A 19,097-nucleotide genomic window follows, 5' to 3' on the forward strand; every position below is an offset into this window, starting at 1 on the left:
AGTTTAATCCTTTGTCAGTTGCTTCATTTGCAAATATTTTCTCCCATTCTGAGGGTTGTCTTTTCGTCTTGTTTATGGTTTCCTTTGCTGTGCAAAAGCTTTGAAGTTTCATTAGGTCCCATTTGTTTATTTTTGGTTTTATTTCCATTGCTCTAAGAGGTGGGTCAAAAAGGATCTTGCTGTGATTTATGTCATAGAATGTTCTGCCTATGTTTTCCTCTAGGAGTTTGATAGTTTCTGGCCTTCCATTTAGGTCTTTAATCCATTTTGAGCTTATTTTTGTATATGGTGTTAGGAAGTGTTCTAATCTCATACTTTTACATGTACCTGTCCAGTTTTCCCAGCACCACCTATTGAAGAGGCTGTCCTTTCTCCAGTGTACATTCCTGCCTCCTTTATCAAAGATAAGGTGCCATATATGCATGGGTTTATCTCTGGGCTTTATATCCTGTTCCATTGATCTATATTTCTGTTTTTGTGCCAGTACCACACTATCTTGATTACTGTAACTTTGTAGTATAGTCTGAAGTCAGAGAGCCTGATTCCTCCTGCTCCATTTTTCGTTCTCAAGATTGCTTTGGCTATTCAGGGTCTTTTGTGTTTCCATTCAAACTGTGAAATTTTTTGTTCTAGTTCTGTGAAAAATGCCAGTGGTAGTTTGATAGGGATTGCATTGAATCTGTAGATTGCTTTGGGTAGTATAGTCATTTTCACAATGTTGATTCTTCCAATCCAAGAACATTGTCTATCTCTCCATATATTTGTATCATCTTTAATTTCTTTCATCAGTGTCTTATAATTTTCTGCATGCAGCTTTTGTGTCTCCTTAGGTAGGTTTATTCCTAGATATTTTATTCTTTTTGTTGCAGTGGTAAATGGGAGTGTTTTCTTAATTTCACTTTCAGATTTTTCATCATTAGTGTATAGGAATGCAAAGAGATTTCTGTGCATTAATTTTGTATCCTGGTACTTTACCAAATTCATTGATTAGCTCTAGTAGTTTTCTGGTAGCATCTTTAGGATTCTCTATGTATAGTGTCATGTCATCTGCAAACAGTGACAGTTTTACTTCTTATTTTCCGATTTGTATTCCTTTTATTTCCTTTTCTTCTCTGATTGCTGTGGCTAAAACTTCCAAAACTATGTTGAATAAGAGTGGTGAGAGTGGGCAACCTTGTCTTCTTCCTGATCTTAGTGGAAATGGTTTCAGTTTTTCACCATTGAGGACAATGTTGGCTGTGGGTTTGTCATATATGACCTTTATTATGTTGAGGAAAGTTCCCTCTCTGCCTACTTTCTGCAGGGTTTTTATCATAAATGGGTGTTGAATTTTGTCAAAACCTTTCTCTGCATCTATTGAGATGATCATATGGTTTTTCTCCTTCAATTTGTTAATATGGTGTATCACGTTGATTGATTTGTGTATATTGAAGAATCCTTGCATTCCTGGGATAAACCCCACTTGATCATGTTGTATGGTCCTTTAGTGTGCTGTTGGATTCTGTTTGCTAGTATTTTGTTGAGGATTTTTGCATCTATGTTCATCAGTGATATTGGCCTGTCGTTTTCTATCTTTGTGACATCTTTGTCTGGTTTTGGTATCAGGGTGATGGTGGCCTCATAGAATGAGTTTGGGAGTGTTCCTCCCTCTGCTATATTTTGGAAGAGTTTGAGAAGGATAGGTGTTAGCTCTTCTCTAAATGTTTGATAGAATTCGCCTGTGAAGCCATCTGGTCCTGGGCTTTTGTTTGTTGGAAGATTTTTAATCACAGTTTCAATTTCGGCCCTTGTGATTGGTCTGTTCATATTTTCTATTTCTTCCCGATTCAGTCTTGGGAGGTTGCGCATTTCTAAGAAGTTGTCCATTTCTTCCAGGTTGTCCATTTTATTGGCATATAGTTGCTTGTAGTAATCTCACATGATCCTTTGTATTTCTGCAGTGTCAGTTGTTACTTCTCCTTTTTCATTTCTAATTCTATTGTTTTGAGTCGTCTCCCATTTTTTCTTGATGAGTCTGGCTAATGGTTGATCAATTTTGTTTATCTTCTCAAAGAACCAGCTTTTAGTTTTATTGATCTTTGCTATCATTTCCTTCATTTGTTTTTCATTTATTTCTGATCTGATCTTTATGATTTCTTTCCTTCTGCTAACTTTGGGGTTTTTTGTTCTTCTTTCTCTAATTGCTTTTGGTGCAAGGTTAGGTTGCAAATACCTGCACATGTATTTTTGTGAGGTAGTCTTCAACCTGATTTCAATTTCTGACTCCACAGCCTGTGGCCTTTGGTAAGTTACTACACCTCTCCTTGCCTTGGTTTCCCTTTCTGTAAAAGGCCACGATAGTTGTAGTACCTAATATGTAGGGTTATTATGAAGATTGAAAATGCAAAGAATAGGATCAACTCATGTATATTAGCAACTTTATACTTGTTAGGTACCTCAGTATGGCAATATGACGTGACGGGCAGCAGCAGGCAAAGTGTGCAGCATGACAGGGACGGAGTCTAATACATCCTTTGAGATTCTAATAAGAGCAAGGCCCTGAGATGAGAAGTGTGGAGAAGCAATAGAAAGCCTGGGTGTCTTAGGGTCTTAGGAAACCTCAAATATTAGTAAAAAAAAAAAAAAAAAAAGGTATAAATCTATTGTGTAAACATTCTGCTAATTCTATCCATGTCAAAATATGTAGTAAGTAGATATCTTTTAACCTGTCTCAGTGACTCTTGCTTTACTTTTAGATGGATGATGACAGAATGGACCCCATGTTCACGAACTTGTGGAAAAGGGATGCAGAGCAGACAAGTGGCCTGTACCAAGCAGCTGAGCAATGGAACCCTGATGAGAGCCCAGGAGAGGGACTGCGCCGGGCCCAAGCCGGCCTCCACTCAGCGCTGTGAGGGCCAGGACTGCATGACCGTGTGGGAGGCGGGCGTGTGGTCCGAGGTGCGGTACCCACCCTGATGCTTCTCCGTTTCCCTCTGATTTTCTTACTCTTAGCCTATATAAGTTCATGTTTTATCATGTTCAGAGTCTCTCTGCATGGCAGTTTTAGCACCATTTATTGGTTTTTCTGGTAATAAAAGGAATACATTCATTATAAGTAATTTTGACAGTAGGAAAAAACAGATTTATTCTTTGTTCTGTGGCTATTGTAACGTAATCAAGAGCATATATTATATACATTTTAGAATCCAGCTTTTTTATTTCTTTACCATGAGTATACTCTTTAGTGGACACATATGAAAATACACATTTGGAGAGAGTGGCATGGACTTATATACACTACCAAATGTAAAATAGATAGCTAGTGGGAAGCAGCCACATAGCACAGGGAGATCAGCTCAGTGCTTTGTGACCACCTAGAGGGGTGGGATAGGGAGAGTGGGAGGGAGACGCAAGAGGGAGAAGATATGGGGATATATGTATATGTATAGCTGATTCACTTTGTTATACAGCAGAAACTAACACGCCATTGTAAAGCAATTATACCCCAGTAAAGATGTTAAAAAAAATACACATTTGACTCACATTCCTGAGCATTAGAAGAGAAAGGAGAAGAAAGGACATTAACATTTAGTAGTCATTTCCTGTGAGCAGGGATTCTGTTCTTACTTCATATTTAGTATCTTGTTGATATTTAATCAGCAATGCAAAAAAGTTAAGTTTCACCCTTGTGAAATACTACAGCTCAGAGAAATTAAATAGTTTACCCAAAGTCCTGCTTAGTGTTGGAGCTAGGATTTGAACCCAATGCTGCCAGGCTCACTGCACCATACACCCACTAGCATGTAGTATGTAGCCTGCAGCTTTGTTCCATGCCAAACTGTATGCTTATTTTCTGTTATCATGATACATATCTTCTTATGATAACACCAGTCATTACTTATATTTACTAGCTGCTCTGGAACATTTTAGGTGAGCGTGTGCGTGCATGCACACACACACACATAAACACCCTCACACCTCTATACGCATATGTATACACAAAGACATGTGTGCACACACACCCAGAGCAAAATATGCTTAATTTCAGAATATTAGCTAAGATATAAAAATGACAAATAGAAAATGCTAGGCTGCAATAAGTAGCCATTCCTTTGAAAATTGAGGATAAAGTAGCTTAGAAAATGAGGTTTGGGAATATTCTTCAATTAACCCAACCCCCCCAAAAAAGACACACTAGCAAATAGTGTGACTTTCTCTTGTCTTACTTTTCTAAGCTATATCTCACTCTGGCATAGATTCTTCCTCATTTGTAATGAGTACTTTTGAGAATGAATGGATTGTCCAATTTTACATGAAAATGGATGAGTACAATCTGGAGAAAAGACTCATGTGAACATCAGAGAAAACAGAAATACACTTCCTTCAGCCTAACTAGCATTTCTACAAACTCTTCAGGAGGAAATAGGTCAGAAATATCCTACCATACAGATTTTTGGCACCAGGTAGGAGAAGTAATAGGTCAGTGCAATGTACCAATTTTAAAAATGTCTCTTTTGTCTTGATTTAATATAAAAATTGAGTTTATGGATCAAGGTTAGTTTTGATTGCAAAAAATAAAAACGTAAACCTTAAAATGCCAAATCACACATGTAGTCCACCTTAAGGCTCAGGATATTCAAATGCAAACCATAAATTATGAGACAATGACGCATTTGTGCAAATATTATTGTATTTAAAACTTCAGGAGTTCTATGCTTAAGTTTTCAGGAAGACAACTACTGGAATCTGCATGGTTATTCCTCTACTACATTCTTGCTAAGTGCATACCTTCAGCTCTTTCTTTGGACCTTTTTTAGACACAGATATAAATTAGCTTGTCAAGTTTTGCTATATCTCTCATCCCTCCCTCCCTCTCCCGTCTCCCACCCAATGCCATTTTGGTTCCTGTGTCCAGATAATCAGTGATGCATAACTTTGTAAAACTGGGAAGCTTTATACATATTCCATAATGGGGAGCATAAATGTAAACGGTATGGTCAGTTACATCTTACATGCTTCATACCTGTTATGTCACACTGTCAGTCAAGCATCAATTATTCATGAAATGAACTAAACTTATTTTGAACTGAATTATATTTTCAATCCATATAGCCATTGAGAATGATTATTTCTAGGGGTGTATAATTATGTAAAGCAACTGTTTTGTTTTTGCTATGTTTTCTCTGTTGTAGCTTTAAGAAAAGTTTTGAGAAATGATATTCTCTTAGAAATTGTCATTTTTCACAAACATTTAAGGCTAAAACAAACTAAATCTTAGCAAAAATAAAATGAATTTCCTTATATAATTATATGCAAAAAATTGATGTCAGTCAGGTTTAGCGTTTTACATTTTGATCATTGTTTATTATTTGTCTTTCACAAACAATCCCTGTGTTACAGGACTGTCTGTAGTAATGGTCCTGTGTTCCTGAAACCCATTCACCCCAGCACTATACTGAAGCTCCACCTGGCCTCTGATGCTGGGCTGTAGCCTGGTCTTCTCCTTCTCCTTCTCCTTCATTCTGGCCTTTATGTGGGTGATAGGCTTGTGAGAGATGATGAGAACCAATTCCTAACGTAATTTGATCATCAGTCTGTATCTCTTAATCACCAGCTTTATCCACACTTCTCCGCTGTTATCTTCCAGTGTTCAGTGAAGTGTGGCAAGGGCGTACGTCATCGGACCGTGAGGTGTACTAACCCCAGAAAGAAATGTGTCCTCTCCACCAGACCCAGGGAGGCTGAGGACTGCGAGGATTACTCCAAATGCTATGTGTGGCGAATGGGTGACTGGTCTAAGGTAAGAATCATTCTGTACATTCTCAGTATTGAGTTTCACTAATGTCAGCATTGTCCTGGGTACTATAGCCATACAGTCTGAAGTTTAGGAGGCATAGAGAATAGAGATCATGGAGGTAGAGTATTAAATACCCAGGTTCAAAGCCTGCCTGTCTGTCTATGGTCATAATCGCAATAAAACTGTTTTAAGGAATAAGTAAGATAAAATGTGTAAAATACTGGAAAAAAAATGGTGGCTGCCAGAGCACGGAGGGGCGAGTGGTAGCTATTCATAAATAACCCTAAAGGACATTCTGGAAGAAATGTTTTCGTTGTACAGTACACTGTGGTTAGCCGGCCTCCTCGTTATTGCCCAACAAGAAATTCATGACATTTAAAATCTATTTTCTTATGATTATTCATGCCTTTCCTCTCCAACAAAGTTTGCGTATTAACATCATATCTGAGTTCTCAGTGCACTATACTCTTTCCACAACTTCGAACATTTAAAGTTTATGTTGGGATTCTAAAGGATGCATTTGTCAACAATGTAAATCAATCCCTGATTACAGAATTAGGAAATACTCAGCCCAGTCCATACAGCTTTTAGCTGGTGAACCATATAGGGAAATCTCACACTTCAGAGTAAACAACTTTTAGACAGAAGAGAATTCCAAACTAATCATGAATAATTTCTTTCATGTTCAGGGTTTATGTTTCCCAATTCTACAAGAGGAAAATAGAGTACTATAGTGTGATAGAGAAGGGCACGGCTTGGAAGTTAAGAAACATGGGGGATGGTTAGGACTCCCTCATTAGATACCTCTGTGTCTTTGTTTCCATAAGAGTGAAATAAGGAGAATAGACAACACCATTGTTTTCAAGCTATTTTTATGTTGACACTTCATTCAGCACTGAAGGTTTAAACTAGGTTGAGGAAATGAAAGTACTCCTTGGAGGGGTGTGGGGAGGATCACCTATTCCTCCCTATCAGTTGTAGAAACTGCATTTGTTCATCTTGGCTAATGAAATTCTAGATGTTTTCCTTAAATGAAATAATTCTGCTCTAAGAAAAAAAAACTACTAGAATAGATATGCAATATTTTTCCAACATTATTAATTAATAGAAATATTCTAAGTGATAAATGTTGTTAACTCCTAGTTAACTATAAGAAACAAAATTTGGGACTTCCCTGGTGGCGCAGTGGTTGAGAGTCCGCCTGCCGATGCAGGGGACACGGGTTCATACCCCGGTCCGGGAAGATCCCACATGCCACGGAGCGGCTGGCCCGTGAGCCATGGCCGCTGAGCCTGCGTGTCCGGAGCCTGAGCTCCGCAACGGGAGAGGCCACAACAGTGAGAGGCCCGTGTGCCGCAAAAAAAAAAAGAAAAAAATTGTCATTGCAAAAAACAGAAGATCCAGGTTTTATTGTAATTTATGACCCAGAACTCTAAGCTGTCCAACATTGCTGCATATGGAAATAAGGCTAGCAAATCCTATTTGCATGACAAATACTATTATAATTGATTAATAAATATGCCTATTTTGTGGCCTCTCATCAAATCTTAAGGAAAATCAAAATTAACTGGGGAGATCATAGAAAACATTGATTTTGGTTTTCTGTGCTTAGCCTAAAAAATTTTTTTCAATTTTACCACAATTTACATGTATGTAATTTTTAAATAGGTTGTATTGAATTACTTTGAATTGGTTTCGTTATGTTACTATCAGTACATTGCTACCTAGCTAGAAGAGCCTTTGTGAGTAAGGAAAGTAATGGATAGTTCTAGTAAATGTTCTTTTTTACTTCATAACTTCTTATTAAATTTTTTTTAATTTATTTTTTTGTACAGCAGATTCTTATTAGTTGTCTATTTTATACACATTAGTGTATATATGTCAATCCCAATCTCCCAACTCATCCCAACACCACCAACCCTCCCACCCCACTTTCCCCCTTTGGTGTCCATACGTTTGTTCTCTACATCTGTGTCTCTATTTCTGCCTTGCAAACTGGTTCATCTGTACCATTTTTCTAGATTCCACATGTATGCGTTAATATATGATATTTGTTTTTCTCTTTCTGACTTATTTCAGTCTGTATGACAGTCTCTAGGTCCATCCATGTCTCTACAAAAGATCCAATATCGTTCCTTTTTATGGCTGAGTAATATTGCATTGTATATATGTACTACATCTTCTTTATCCATTTGTCTGTCGATGGGCATTAGGTTGCTTCCATGACCTGGCTATTGTAAATAGTGCTGCAGTGAACATTGGGGTGCATGTGTCTTTTTGAATTATGGTTTTCTCTGGGTATATGCCCAGTAGTGGGATTGCTGGTTCATATAGTAATTACATTTGTAGTCTTTTAAGGAACTACCATACTGTTCTACATACTGGCTATATTAGTGTACATTCCCACCAACAGTGTAAGAGGGTTCCATTTTCTCCACACTCTCTCCAGCATTTGTTGTTTGTAGATTTTCTGATGATGCCCATTCTGACTGGTGTAAGGTGATACCTCATTGTCATTTTGGTTTGCATTTCTCTAACAATTAGCGATGTTGAGCATCTTTTCATGTGCCTCTTGGCCATCTGTATGTCATCTTTGGAGAAATGTCTATTTAGGTCTTCTGCCCATTTTGTGATCGGGTTGTATGGTTTTTTAATATTGAGCTTCATGAGCTGTTTATATATTTTGGAGGTTAATCCTTTGTCTGTTGATTCTTTTGCAAATATTTTCTCCCATTCTGAGGGTTGTCTGTTGGTCTTGTTTATAGTTTCCTTTGCTATGCAAAAGCTTTTAAGTTTCATTAGGTCCCATTTTTTTTTTTTATTTCTATTACTCTAGGAGGTGGGTCAAAAAGGATCTTGCTGTGATTTATGTCAAAGAGTGTTCTTCCTAAGTTTTCCTCTAAGAGTTTTATAGTGTCTAGTCTTACATTTAAGTCTCTAATCCATTTTGAGTTTATTTTTGTGTATGGTGTTAGGGAGTGTTCTAATTTCATTCTTTTACATGTAGCTGTCTAGTTTTCCCATCACCACTTATTGAAGACACTGTCTTTTCTCTATTGTATATCCTCCTTTGTCATAGATTAGTTGACCATAGGTGCATCGGTTTATCTCTGGGCTTTCTATCCTGTTCCATTGATCTATCTTTCTGTTTTTGTGCCAGTACCATACCGTCTTGATTACTGTAGCTTTGTAGTATAGTCTGAAGTCAGGGAGTCTGACTCTTCCAGCTCCGTTTTTTCCCCTCAAGATTGCTTTGGCTTTTGGGGTCTTTTATGTCACCATACAAATTTTAAGATTTTTTGTTCTAGTTCCGTAAAAAATGCCATTGGTAATTTGATAGGAATTGCATTGAATCTGTCGATTGCTTTGTTTGGTAGTATAGTCATTTTCACAATATTGATTCTTCCAATCCAAGAACATGGTATTCTCTCCATCTGTTTCTGTCATCTTTGATTTCCTTCATCAGTGTCTTATAGTTTTCTGAGTGCAGGACTTTTACCTCCTTAGGTAGGTTTATTCCTAGGTATTTTATTCTTTTTGTTGCAGTGGTGAATGGGATTGTTTCCTTAATTTCTCTTTCTGATCTTTCGTTGTTAGTGTATAGGAATGCAAGAGATTTTTGTACATTAACTTTGTATCCTGCAACTTTTCCAGTTTCATTGATTAGCTCTAGTAGTTTTCTGGTGGCTTCTTTAGGATTGTCTGTGTATAGTATCATATCATGGGCAAACACTGACAGTTTTCCTTCTTCTTTTCCAATTTGTATTCCTTTTATTTCTTTTCTTCTCTGATTGCTGTAGCTAGGACTTCCAAAACTGTGATGAATAATAGTGGCCAAAGTGAACATCTTTGTCTTGTTCCTGATCTTAGAGGAAATGATTTCAGTTTTTCACCATTGAGAATGATATTTGCTGTGGGTTTGTAATATATGGCCTTTATTATGTTGAGGTAGGTTCCCTCTATGCCCATTTTCTGGAGAGTTTTTATATAAATGGGTGTTGAAATTTGTCAAAAGCTTTTTCTGCATCTATTGAGATGATCATATGGATTTTATCCTTCAATTTGTTAATATGGTGTGTCCCATTGATTGATTTGCATATATTGAAGAATGCTTGCATCCCTGGGATAAATCCCACTTGATCATGGTGTATGATCCTTTATTTGTCTTGTTGGATTCTGTCTGCTAGTATTTGTTGAGGATTTTTGCATCTATACTCATCAGTGATATTGGTCTGTAGTTTTCTTTTTTTGTGGTCTTTGTTTGGTGTTGGTATCAGTGTGATGGTGGCCTTGTAGAATGAGTTTGGGAGTGTTTATTCCTCTGCAATTTTTTGGAAGAGTTTGAGAAGGATGGATGTTAGCTCTTCTCTGAATGTTTGATAGAATTCACCTGTGAAGCCATCTGGTCCTGGACTTTTGTTTGTTGGAAGATTTTTAATTGCAGTCAATTTCATTGCTTGTGATTGGTCTATTCATCTTTTGTGTTTCTCCCTGGTTCAGTCTTGGAAGTTTATACCTTTCAAAGAATTTGTCCATTTCTTCCAGGTTGTCCATTTTATTGGCACAGAGTTGCTTGTAGTAGTCTCTTAGGATGCTTTGTATTTCTGCAGTGTCTGTTGTAATGTCTCCTTTTTCATTTCTAATTTTACTGATTTGAGTCCTCTCCCTCTTTTTCTTGATGAGTCTGGCCAAAAGTTTATCAATTTTGTTTATCTTCTCAAAGAACCAGCTTTTAGTTTTATTGATCTTTGCTATTGTTTTCTTTGTTTCTATTTCATTTATTTCTGCTCTGATCTTTATGATTTTTTTCCTTTTACTGACTTTGGGTTTTGTTTGTTCTTCTTTCCCTAGTTCCTTTAGGTGCAAGATTAGATTGTTTATTTGAGATTTTTCTTGTTTCCTGAGGTAAGATTGTATTGTTATAAACTTCGCTCTTAGAACTGCTTTTGCTGCATCCCATAGGTTTTGGATCATCATGTTTTTTTGTCATTTGTCTCTAGGTATTTTTTGATCTCCTCTTTGATTTCTTCAGTGATCTCTTGGTTGTTTAGTAATGTATTGTTTAACCTCCATGTGTATTTGTTTTTTACATTTTTTTCCCTGTAATTGATTTCTAATCTCATAGCGTTGTGGTCAAAAAAGATGCTTGCTGTGATTTCAATTTTCTTAAGTTTACCAAGGCTTAATTTGTGACCCAAGATATGATCTATCCTGGAGCATGTTCTGTCTGCACTTGAGAAGAAAGTGTAATCTTCTCTTTTTGGATGGAATGTCCTATAAATGTCAATTAAATGTATCTGGTCTATTGTGTCATTTAAAACTTGTCTTTCCTTACTAATTTTGTCTGGATCATCTGTCCATTGGTGTAAGTGAAGTGTTAAAGTCCTCCACTATTATAGTGTTACTGTCGTTTTCCTCTTTTATAGCTGTTAGCATTTGCCTTATGTATTGAGGTGCTCCTATGTTGGGTGCATATATATTTATAATTGTTATATCTTCTTGGATTGATCCCTTGATCATTATGTAGTGTCCTTCCTTGTCTCTTGTAACATTCTTTATTTTAAAGTCTGTTTTATCTGATATGAGTATTGCTACTCCAGCTTTCTTTTTTTGTTGTTTTTTTGTTTTTTGTGGTATGTGGGCCTCTCACTGTTGTGGCCTCTCCCATTGCGGAGCACAAGTTCCAGACGTGCAGGCTCAATGGCCATGGCTCATGGGACTAGCCGCTCCGTGGCATGTGGGATCTTCCCAGACTGGGACACGAGCCCGTGTCCCCTGCATCGGCAGGCAGACTCATAACCACTGCGCCACCAGGGAAGCCCCCCAGCTTTCTTTTGATCTCTATTTGCATGGAATATCTTTTTCCGTCCCCTCACTTTCAGTCTGTATGTGTCCCTAGGTCTGAAGTGGTTCTCTTGTACACAGCATATATACAGGTCTTGTTTTTGTATCCATTCAGTGAGCCTGTGTCTTTTAGTTGAAGCATTTAAGGTAATTATCAATATATGTATTCCTAATACCATTTTCGTAATTGTTTTGGGTTTGTTTTTGTAGGTCCTTTTCTTCTCTTGTGTTTTCCACTTAGACAAGTTCCTTTAGCATTTGTTGTAGAGCTGGTTTGGTGCTGCTGTAATCTCTTAGCTTTTGCTTGTCTGTAAAGCTTTTGATTTCTCCATCGAATCTGAGTGAGATCCTTGCCAGTTAGAATAATCTTGTTTGTACATTCTTCATTTTCATCACTTTAAATATACATGCCACTCCCTTCTGGCTTGTAGAGTTTCTGCTGAGAAGTCAGCTGTTAACCTTATGCGAGTTCCCTTGTATGTTATTTGTCATTTTTCCCTTGTTGCTTTTAATAATTTTTCTTTGTGTTTAATTTTTGTCAGTTTGATTAATGTGTGTCTTGGCATGTTTCTCCTTGGGTTTATCCTGTATGGGACTCTTTGCACTTCCTGGAATTGGGTGGCTATTTCCTTTCCCACGTTAGGGAAATTTTCAATGATAATCTCTTCAAATATTTTCTCGGGTCCTTTCTCTCTCTCTTCTCCTTCTGGAACCCCTATAATGTGAATGTTGGTGCATTTTATGTTGTCCCAGAGGTCTCTTAGGCTGTCTTCATTTCTTTTCATTCTTTTTTCTTTATTCTGTTCTGCAGCAGTGAATTCCACCATTCTGTCTTCCAGGTCACTTATCCATTCTTCTGCCTCAGTTATTCTGCTATTGATTCCTTCTGGTGTATTTTTCATTTCAGTTATTGTGTTGTTCATCTCTGTTTGTTTGTTCTTTAATTCTTTTAAGTGTTTTTTCTTTAATTCTTCTAGGTCTTTGTTAAACATTTCTTGCATCTTTTCGATCTTTGCCTCCATTCTTTTTCCGAGGTCCTGGATCATCTTCACTATCATTATTCTGAATTCTTTTTCTGGAAGGTTGCCTATCTCCACTTCATTTCATTGTTTTTCTGGGGTTCTGTCTTCTTCCTTCATCTGGTACAGAGTCCTCTGCCTTTACATTTTGTCTGTCTTTCTGTGAATGTGGTTTTTGTTCCACAGGCTGCAGGATTGTAGTTCTTCTTGCTTCTGCTGTCTGCCCTCTGGTGGATGAGGGTATCTAAGGCTTGTGCAAGCTTCCTGATGGGAGGGACTGGTGGTTTGTAGAGCTGGGTGTTGCTCTGGTGGGCAGAGCTCAGTAAAACTTTAATCCGCTTGTCTGCTGATGGGTGGGGCTGGGTTCCCTCCCTGTTGGTTGTTTGGCCTGAGGTGACCCAGCACTGGAGGCTACAGGCTCTTTGGTGGGGCTAATGGCAGACTCTGGGAGGGCTCAAGCCAAGGAGTACTTCCCAGAACTTCTGCTGCCAGTGTCCTTGTCCCCTGCCAGTGCCAGCCCCTGCCTCTGCAGGAGACCCTCCAACACTAGCAGGTAGATAGATCTGGTTCAGTCCCCTGTGGGTCACTGCTCCTTCTCCCTGGGTACTGATATGAACACTACTTTGTGTGTGCCCTCCAAGAGTGTAGTCTCTGTTTCCCCCAGTCCTGTCAAAGTCCTGCAGTCAAATTCCGCTAGCTTTCAAAGTCTGATTCTCTGGGAATTCCTTCTCCCGTTGCCAGACACCCAGGTTGGAAAGCCTGATGTGGGGCTCAGAACCTTCACTCCAGTGGTGGACTTCTGTGGTATAATTGTTCTCCAGTTTGTGAGTCACCCACCCAACGGTTATGGGATTTGATTTTATAGTGATTGCGCCCCTCCTACCATCTCATTGTGGCTTCTCCTGTGTCTTTGGATGTGGGTTATCTTTTTGGTGAATTCCAGTGTCTTCCTGTTGATGATTGTTCAGCAGTTAGTTGTGATTCCAGTGCTCTTGCAAGAGGGAGTGAGCACATGTCCTTCTACTCCGCCATCTTGAACCAGTCTTACTCCATGACTTTTAACTTTTGTTTGTTGGTGTGTTTGTTTGTTTGTTAGCTTATGTAGAAGATACAGTTATGTTGCATTTTCTATTCTCTTTATATGAATATGTCTGTTCTTTTCCTTAAAGCTGTTTTCTCCTTCTTCGTTTATGACTGAGTTCTCAGCATAACAGATTCTAATGGCATGCACAAATTAAAGCCAGTGGCTCCATGTGAACTTTATTGATTTCTCCCCTCCTGTCTTACTCCTAAGATATCACTTTCATGTTAAAATGAAGACCAGCCCAAAATAATTACAGAGAAAAGGAATAGTGCTGTGATTATTAATAAGTTTCAGTGATTAAAGTATTCATGGGCAGAGGAAACACATCAATCTCTTACTCTTATCAGCTGTGTTCCTGGAATAAGAATAGGAACAAGATGGGTGCAATTGTGGGTCGATTTCTATGCTCCTCTGAAGTCAACTAATCTGTCAGTTTCATTCAAATTCTACTGATATTTTTAAACACTTGGTAAACCTAAATGGACTTAATATTAAGCCCTGGGTTGGCTTTAATCAGAATTATTCAATGGACTATCCATAAGGTCTAGCTCTGAAATTCTGCTCCTCCCTCAATAATATGGATGAATCACTAGAGAATCAGTTAAAATATGTATATTCTCAGATTTTCGCACTAAAAGCCATTGACCACTTGAGCCGAGGTAATACTAGCTAAATGGAGGCTTACTAAGAATATGGCTTATACTGTTTACTGCATTTGTATCAGCCTATGTGATTTCTAGCATTTATGTTTTGGTGGTTTTGTGTAAACAGTGGGCAAATTGCTCTCAGCTTGACAGGGAAAATTATAGATATACTCAAAGAGAAAATCTCCCGTCATATAATTGTTAACTCTGATTTCTAAGTAGATATAATACAGCCTTTATTAAACAATGCTAGTGTTTATTTCATTGAGACTAGAAAGTTGGCAAAAACAGGACAAAAACAATGTGGTTGCTTTGCTCTGGCTTGAGTTAACCATTGAAATAATCATATGCCACATTTTGATATAGATATGGCCTTAGAGTCTTTCCTGGGAGAGCAAAACATGACCCATCTGTTTCCTGGCATTATAAGTCTGTATTTACTCATTTAAGCTGTCCTAAGCAGAGAACACTGATTTGAAAAATAACATAGCCTCTTATGTTTAATGATATGCCATATATTTTCTGGCTGAACTTGACCTTTCTGCCTTTATGTGAACTTCTACAACTTCTTGTTTTCGTTATTGGAGGCCAATAGAGGAGCAAATAAAGGAGTGTTGTTTTATCTATTACACAGAATTTGGTCCTTCATGAAGCTTTTATAGAGTTAACTTTTCTGTGCAGTATTAACAAGTGGTTTATACTTATTCAAGTGAATTTTAAAGACAAACAAAACACCTTGGAACCACACAAAATCCTTGGTTAATTCTTAGATTCCATTCATACACTATAATTTGAACTTAATTTAATCCTTTAAAATTCTAGGAAATGAATAGCTTTGGCCACATACCAAATTATGACATGATTAATAGATTTTTGGATAAGAGATTATGAGTCTTTGTAATTATATAATTCAAAATAATGCTGGAAGCAGAAATAATTCTGGATGATTTAATTATACAGATAGTATGGTATAACTTTGTTTAGAAGCAGTAAATATAAAGCTTACAGTATTGTGAGTCATTTTTAACTTATCCTGCAAACGGAAACTACAGCATATTCATTTGAATAGAAGAGGAATCTAAAAACTAAGGTATTTTTTTCTAATAGGGGAATTGTATCAAACTAATATATGTTTTCTAACTATAAAACTTGCATTTAAGTTAATAGGAATTCTACTTATTTTGAGATCATGCTTGTAGTGAAGATTTTCTAGTTCCAGGTAGTTACAGATCTCAAAATGGCATTTTACAATAATTTTTTGCATTTTCTCTGAAAATAATGTTTTGGCTAAAACTCAAAATAAACCATATTGCTTGCTTAATAATTTATTTTTGTAACTATGAAAGACTTGCATGTATCTGGATTGTTTCTAGTAAAAATAATTTTCTTAATACACATACTTCAGATGGTATTGAAATCTACCTGATGTATTATATTGTCCTAGGACTCTGTAATAACTATGGGAAAATAAGTGTGCCTTTTCCTGAGTAGTTAGCACTCTCATATTTTAACAGAAGCTCAAAAAAATTTTTAAATTATCATGTAAATTTTACCAGTTCTGTAAGTGTGCTTTGTGTAACCAAGATTTATAACCTTAAAGTGGTCTCATATTGCATAATTCTTAAGTTAAAACAATTCGTAACAGGCAAGTGCATGATCAGAGAAACAACAATGTCATGAAAGGTTCTTTACTGACATACTGAAGTGTAGAAAGACAAATAGAAGATTTATTACCCTGTCATTTCGAGCTTTTCTTTTATCCAGATTGGTCAGCAGTCAATACAAGTGGTTTGGTTTGTACCATTTTACATGACCCTGAAAAAAACATTCTTTCATTTCTTACTCTTTGTTACGGTGGATTCTTAGAGAGACAGACCATGTGAATGTAAAATTCTGGGTAAGTTTATAGGCTGTTCCCAAATCTCATAGGGTCCTTGGCCTGATGATCTGCCTTCAGTTTTCTACACAGAAGTTTGTCCCTCCAATTAACATGGACAGTGGTAATTGTGACTTATTACCATTGGTAGGAAATTACAAATAATCACAGAAGACGTTTCTTTTCACTGAAGGAAAACTCAGGAATCGTTGAGGAAATTTAAAGAAACAAAACTTGATCAAAGCAATCAGGAATATCCTAAAAAAAATGACTGTATAATAACACATTTTTAATCATGTGTCTCTGCAGCCTAGTGTTTCTGCATTAAATGAAAAGGGACAAAAAAACCCAGATCCAAAAATTGCAAAGGAGGGATTTCTTGTTACCCAGTGGCTAGGCTAGGACCTTAGGACTATGGATTCCTTCATATGTGGACTGACCCAGTGCTGCATATACCCCAACCCAATTAAAATAAACTTCAGGATGTTCCAGAATCCAAATGAGGATATGTATAGATCACTGGTTTTAATACAACTAAACTAAGTGGGTTTTTGCAGGATATTCCAGAATCCAAATGAGGATATGTATAGATCACTGGTTTTAATACAACTAAACTAAGTGGGTTGTTACAGGTTAGTAGAGGGAAGCTCAATCACTTGTTAGAAGGATTTACCAGTCAAATTTAAATAAATAATTAGCAGTAATAATAAATAACCAACTTAAATATCCTACTAGAATGTAAAAATAGAAAATGTTGCTGTGTACACTGCAAATCTCAAAGAGAGGCTATGGTATTTCACTTTTCTTTTTTACTTTTACCAAGGATCACTTTTACAGAGCATGTAGCTAGTTTGTTATTTAGTGTAACATACTTTAGGAAAGCTTACATTAGATTATTTAAATTTCAAAGACTAGCTTTGTAAATATTTTTTTCTAACTAGAGAAAATTTGTAGTTGGAAACCAAACAGAAATAATCTGTAATTCAGAAAACTGTTCTTGGGATGGATTAGCATTTCTATTCAGAATTATTTTCTAATTACATCTACAAGTCTGTTGATATTTGGAAAAGATAACTGCTCATCATTTTTATAGTTATAGATAATCTCATAAGACAGGAAAATTTGAGCAGCTATCCCATAATCAAATATGAATCTATCATACTGAGTTCTATCATTGTTGGCTCAGTCAGTAAATCAAAGAAATCAAAGATTGTGGCCTTGGTTTTAAACATACAGACATTGAGGAAACCTATCCAAAGATATCCTAAAGCAGAGATGTTTTGCATTATAGGAAAATCTACTTTAAAAATTCACTTATCTCTGAGTAAGCTGTTCATACTAAAGAAATTACTCAATGATAAGTAAGATGTTTTTTCTCAAGAAAAACTTTCTATTATGTCATTTAGATACATCCACCAAACATTTACCCAACTTGCTACTCACCATTCTGTCTAAAAAATATAGCTGTCTTCTAAAGCACGCATAATAATCCCTAAACTGTTGGCTATCAAATTGTTTTGTCTCTGTCTCTTTGCACTGCCAGAGAATGGGACAATTTTGCATTGCTATCATTTTTATTTTTAAGATCTCTCGAGAGTTGTATCTGTTGCCCCAGATACATAAAAATAGTGAATTTCCAAAGCATTCGGATTACTCAAAGTAGTCAGACGCAGTTGGCTGATACGATTGAACATAGCAGAAATATATTAGCTTGAAAAGAATGAGGCACACATACTTTGTGTATATGTCTTCTATCTAAAGAAAATGTATAATTTAGAGAGACTAGTGTCCATGTATACGTATGTAAGTGGGTGTGTGTATGTATATATATATAATGTATATATATGTGCATGTATATGTATAATTAAATCATAAATTTTAACATCCTTTGGATTGGAAAATGTGAGAGAAGTAATTTTTTTTAATCCACAGGGGTTAAAAATACTGTCTTCTTAATAGATCCTTGAAAAATCACTAGATTCTTAAAATAATGATATCAGTGCTTTTATGCTGCATACCAGGGCATCTATAATTTCACCTTCTAAACCATAACTAGAAGTAATTCAGTAAATAAATGTCATTGAGTTAAAAATTACTCTTGATGTCCTTTATAGGGGATGGAGCATGGAGCGTGCGAAAACTCATTTTGGGGATATTGAACTTCAATAGGTGGGAACAAGGGAAGGGTTTCACATAAAAATATAATGAAATTTGATGACTGTTATAAATCTAAAATCAGTAGTCTTAGCATTGAGTGTTTTTTACTTAGATGTAGTAAAGTATATGTTCATCAAATACCAGAGGATATCCAGAGATAGACATAACCAGATCACCAGGACACCCAGAGAAGGACCTGTATAGAATGCAAGAACAAATATGCAAATGATCAGCTAGTTAGAAAGGCATCATATGGATGCAAAACGTAAATGAAAGCGAAAATCTTTTCACAAACAGGTCCCTGGTTTTGCTGCAGGTTGACGGGGTGGTACCCCAGCATCTGCACAGCCAGAGTGCAGACCTGCATCGGTCTTGAATGCAGAAGAGCGGTTCCTTAGGCCCCCCAACCTCAATCCCCACATCTGTAAAATGTGCCAAAGCAACTGTAAGTCTCTCTAAATTTCAAAATACTCTAACTGTGCAGGTAAAAGTAATCCAGTTTCAGTGATGTATATAGACCAAGGAAAAATATTTTGAGCTACTTAAAAAGGAAAGATCTACCTGAGGAGACAAAACACAAACAGCAGAATAGATTAGAATATATATATATATGTATATATATATATATAACCTTATTTTCAATATACAAAATAGGTACGAGTCCATATAGGGTAAGAATTAAAACTAACAAACT

At 36.7% G+C, this 19,097-nt stretch overlaps 1 protein-coding gene across 1 annotated transcript in view; it reads left to right on the forward strand.

Moving 5' to 3' along the window:
* ADAMTS19 (ADAM metallopeptidase with thrombospondin type 1 motif 19) overlaps positions 1-19,097 on the forward strand; it is a 281,951-nt gene that overhangs the window by 246,949 nt on the left and 15,905 nt on the right. Inside the window, exons 20-21 of the mRNA XM_060146233.1 lie at positions 2,736-2,940; positions 5,630-5,782. Coding sequence (XP_060002216.1) covers positions 2,736-2,940; positions 5,630-5,782 — 358 coding nt within the window. The remainder of the gene's footprint in view (positions 1-2,735; positions 2,941-5,629; positions 5,783-19,097) is intronic.

Source organism: Lagenorhynchus albirostris, chromosome 3 (genome assembly GCF_949774975.1).
Source record: "Lagenorhynchus albirostris chromosome 3, mLagAlb1.1, whole genome shotgun sequence".
In the NCBI taxonomy this organism is placed as follows: Eukaryota; Metazoa; Chordata; class Mammalia; order Artiodactyla; family Delphinidae; genus Lagenorhynchus; species Lagenorhynchus albirostris.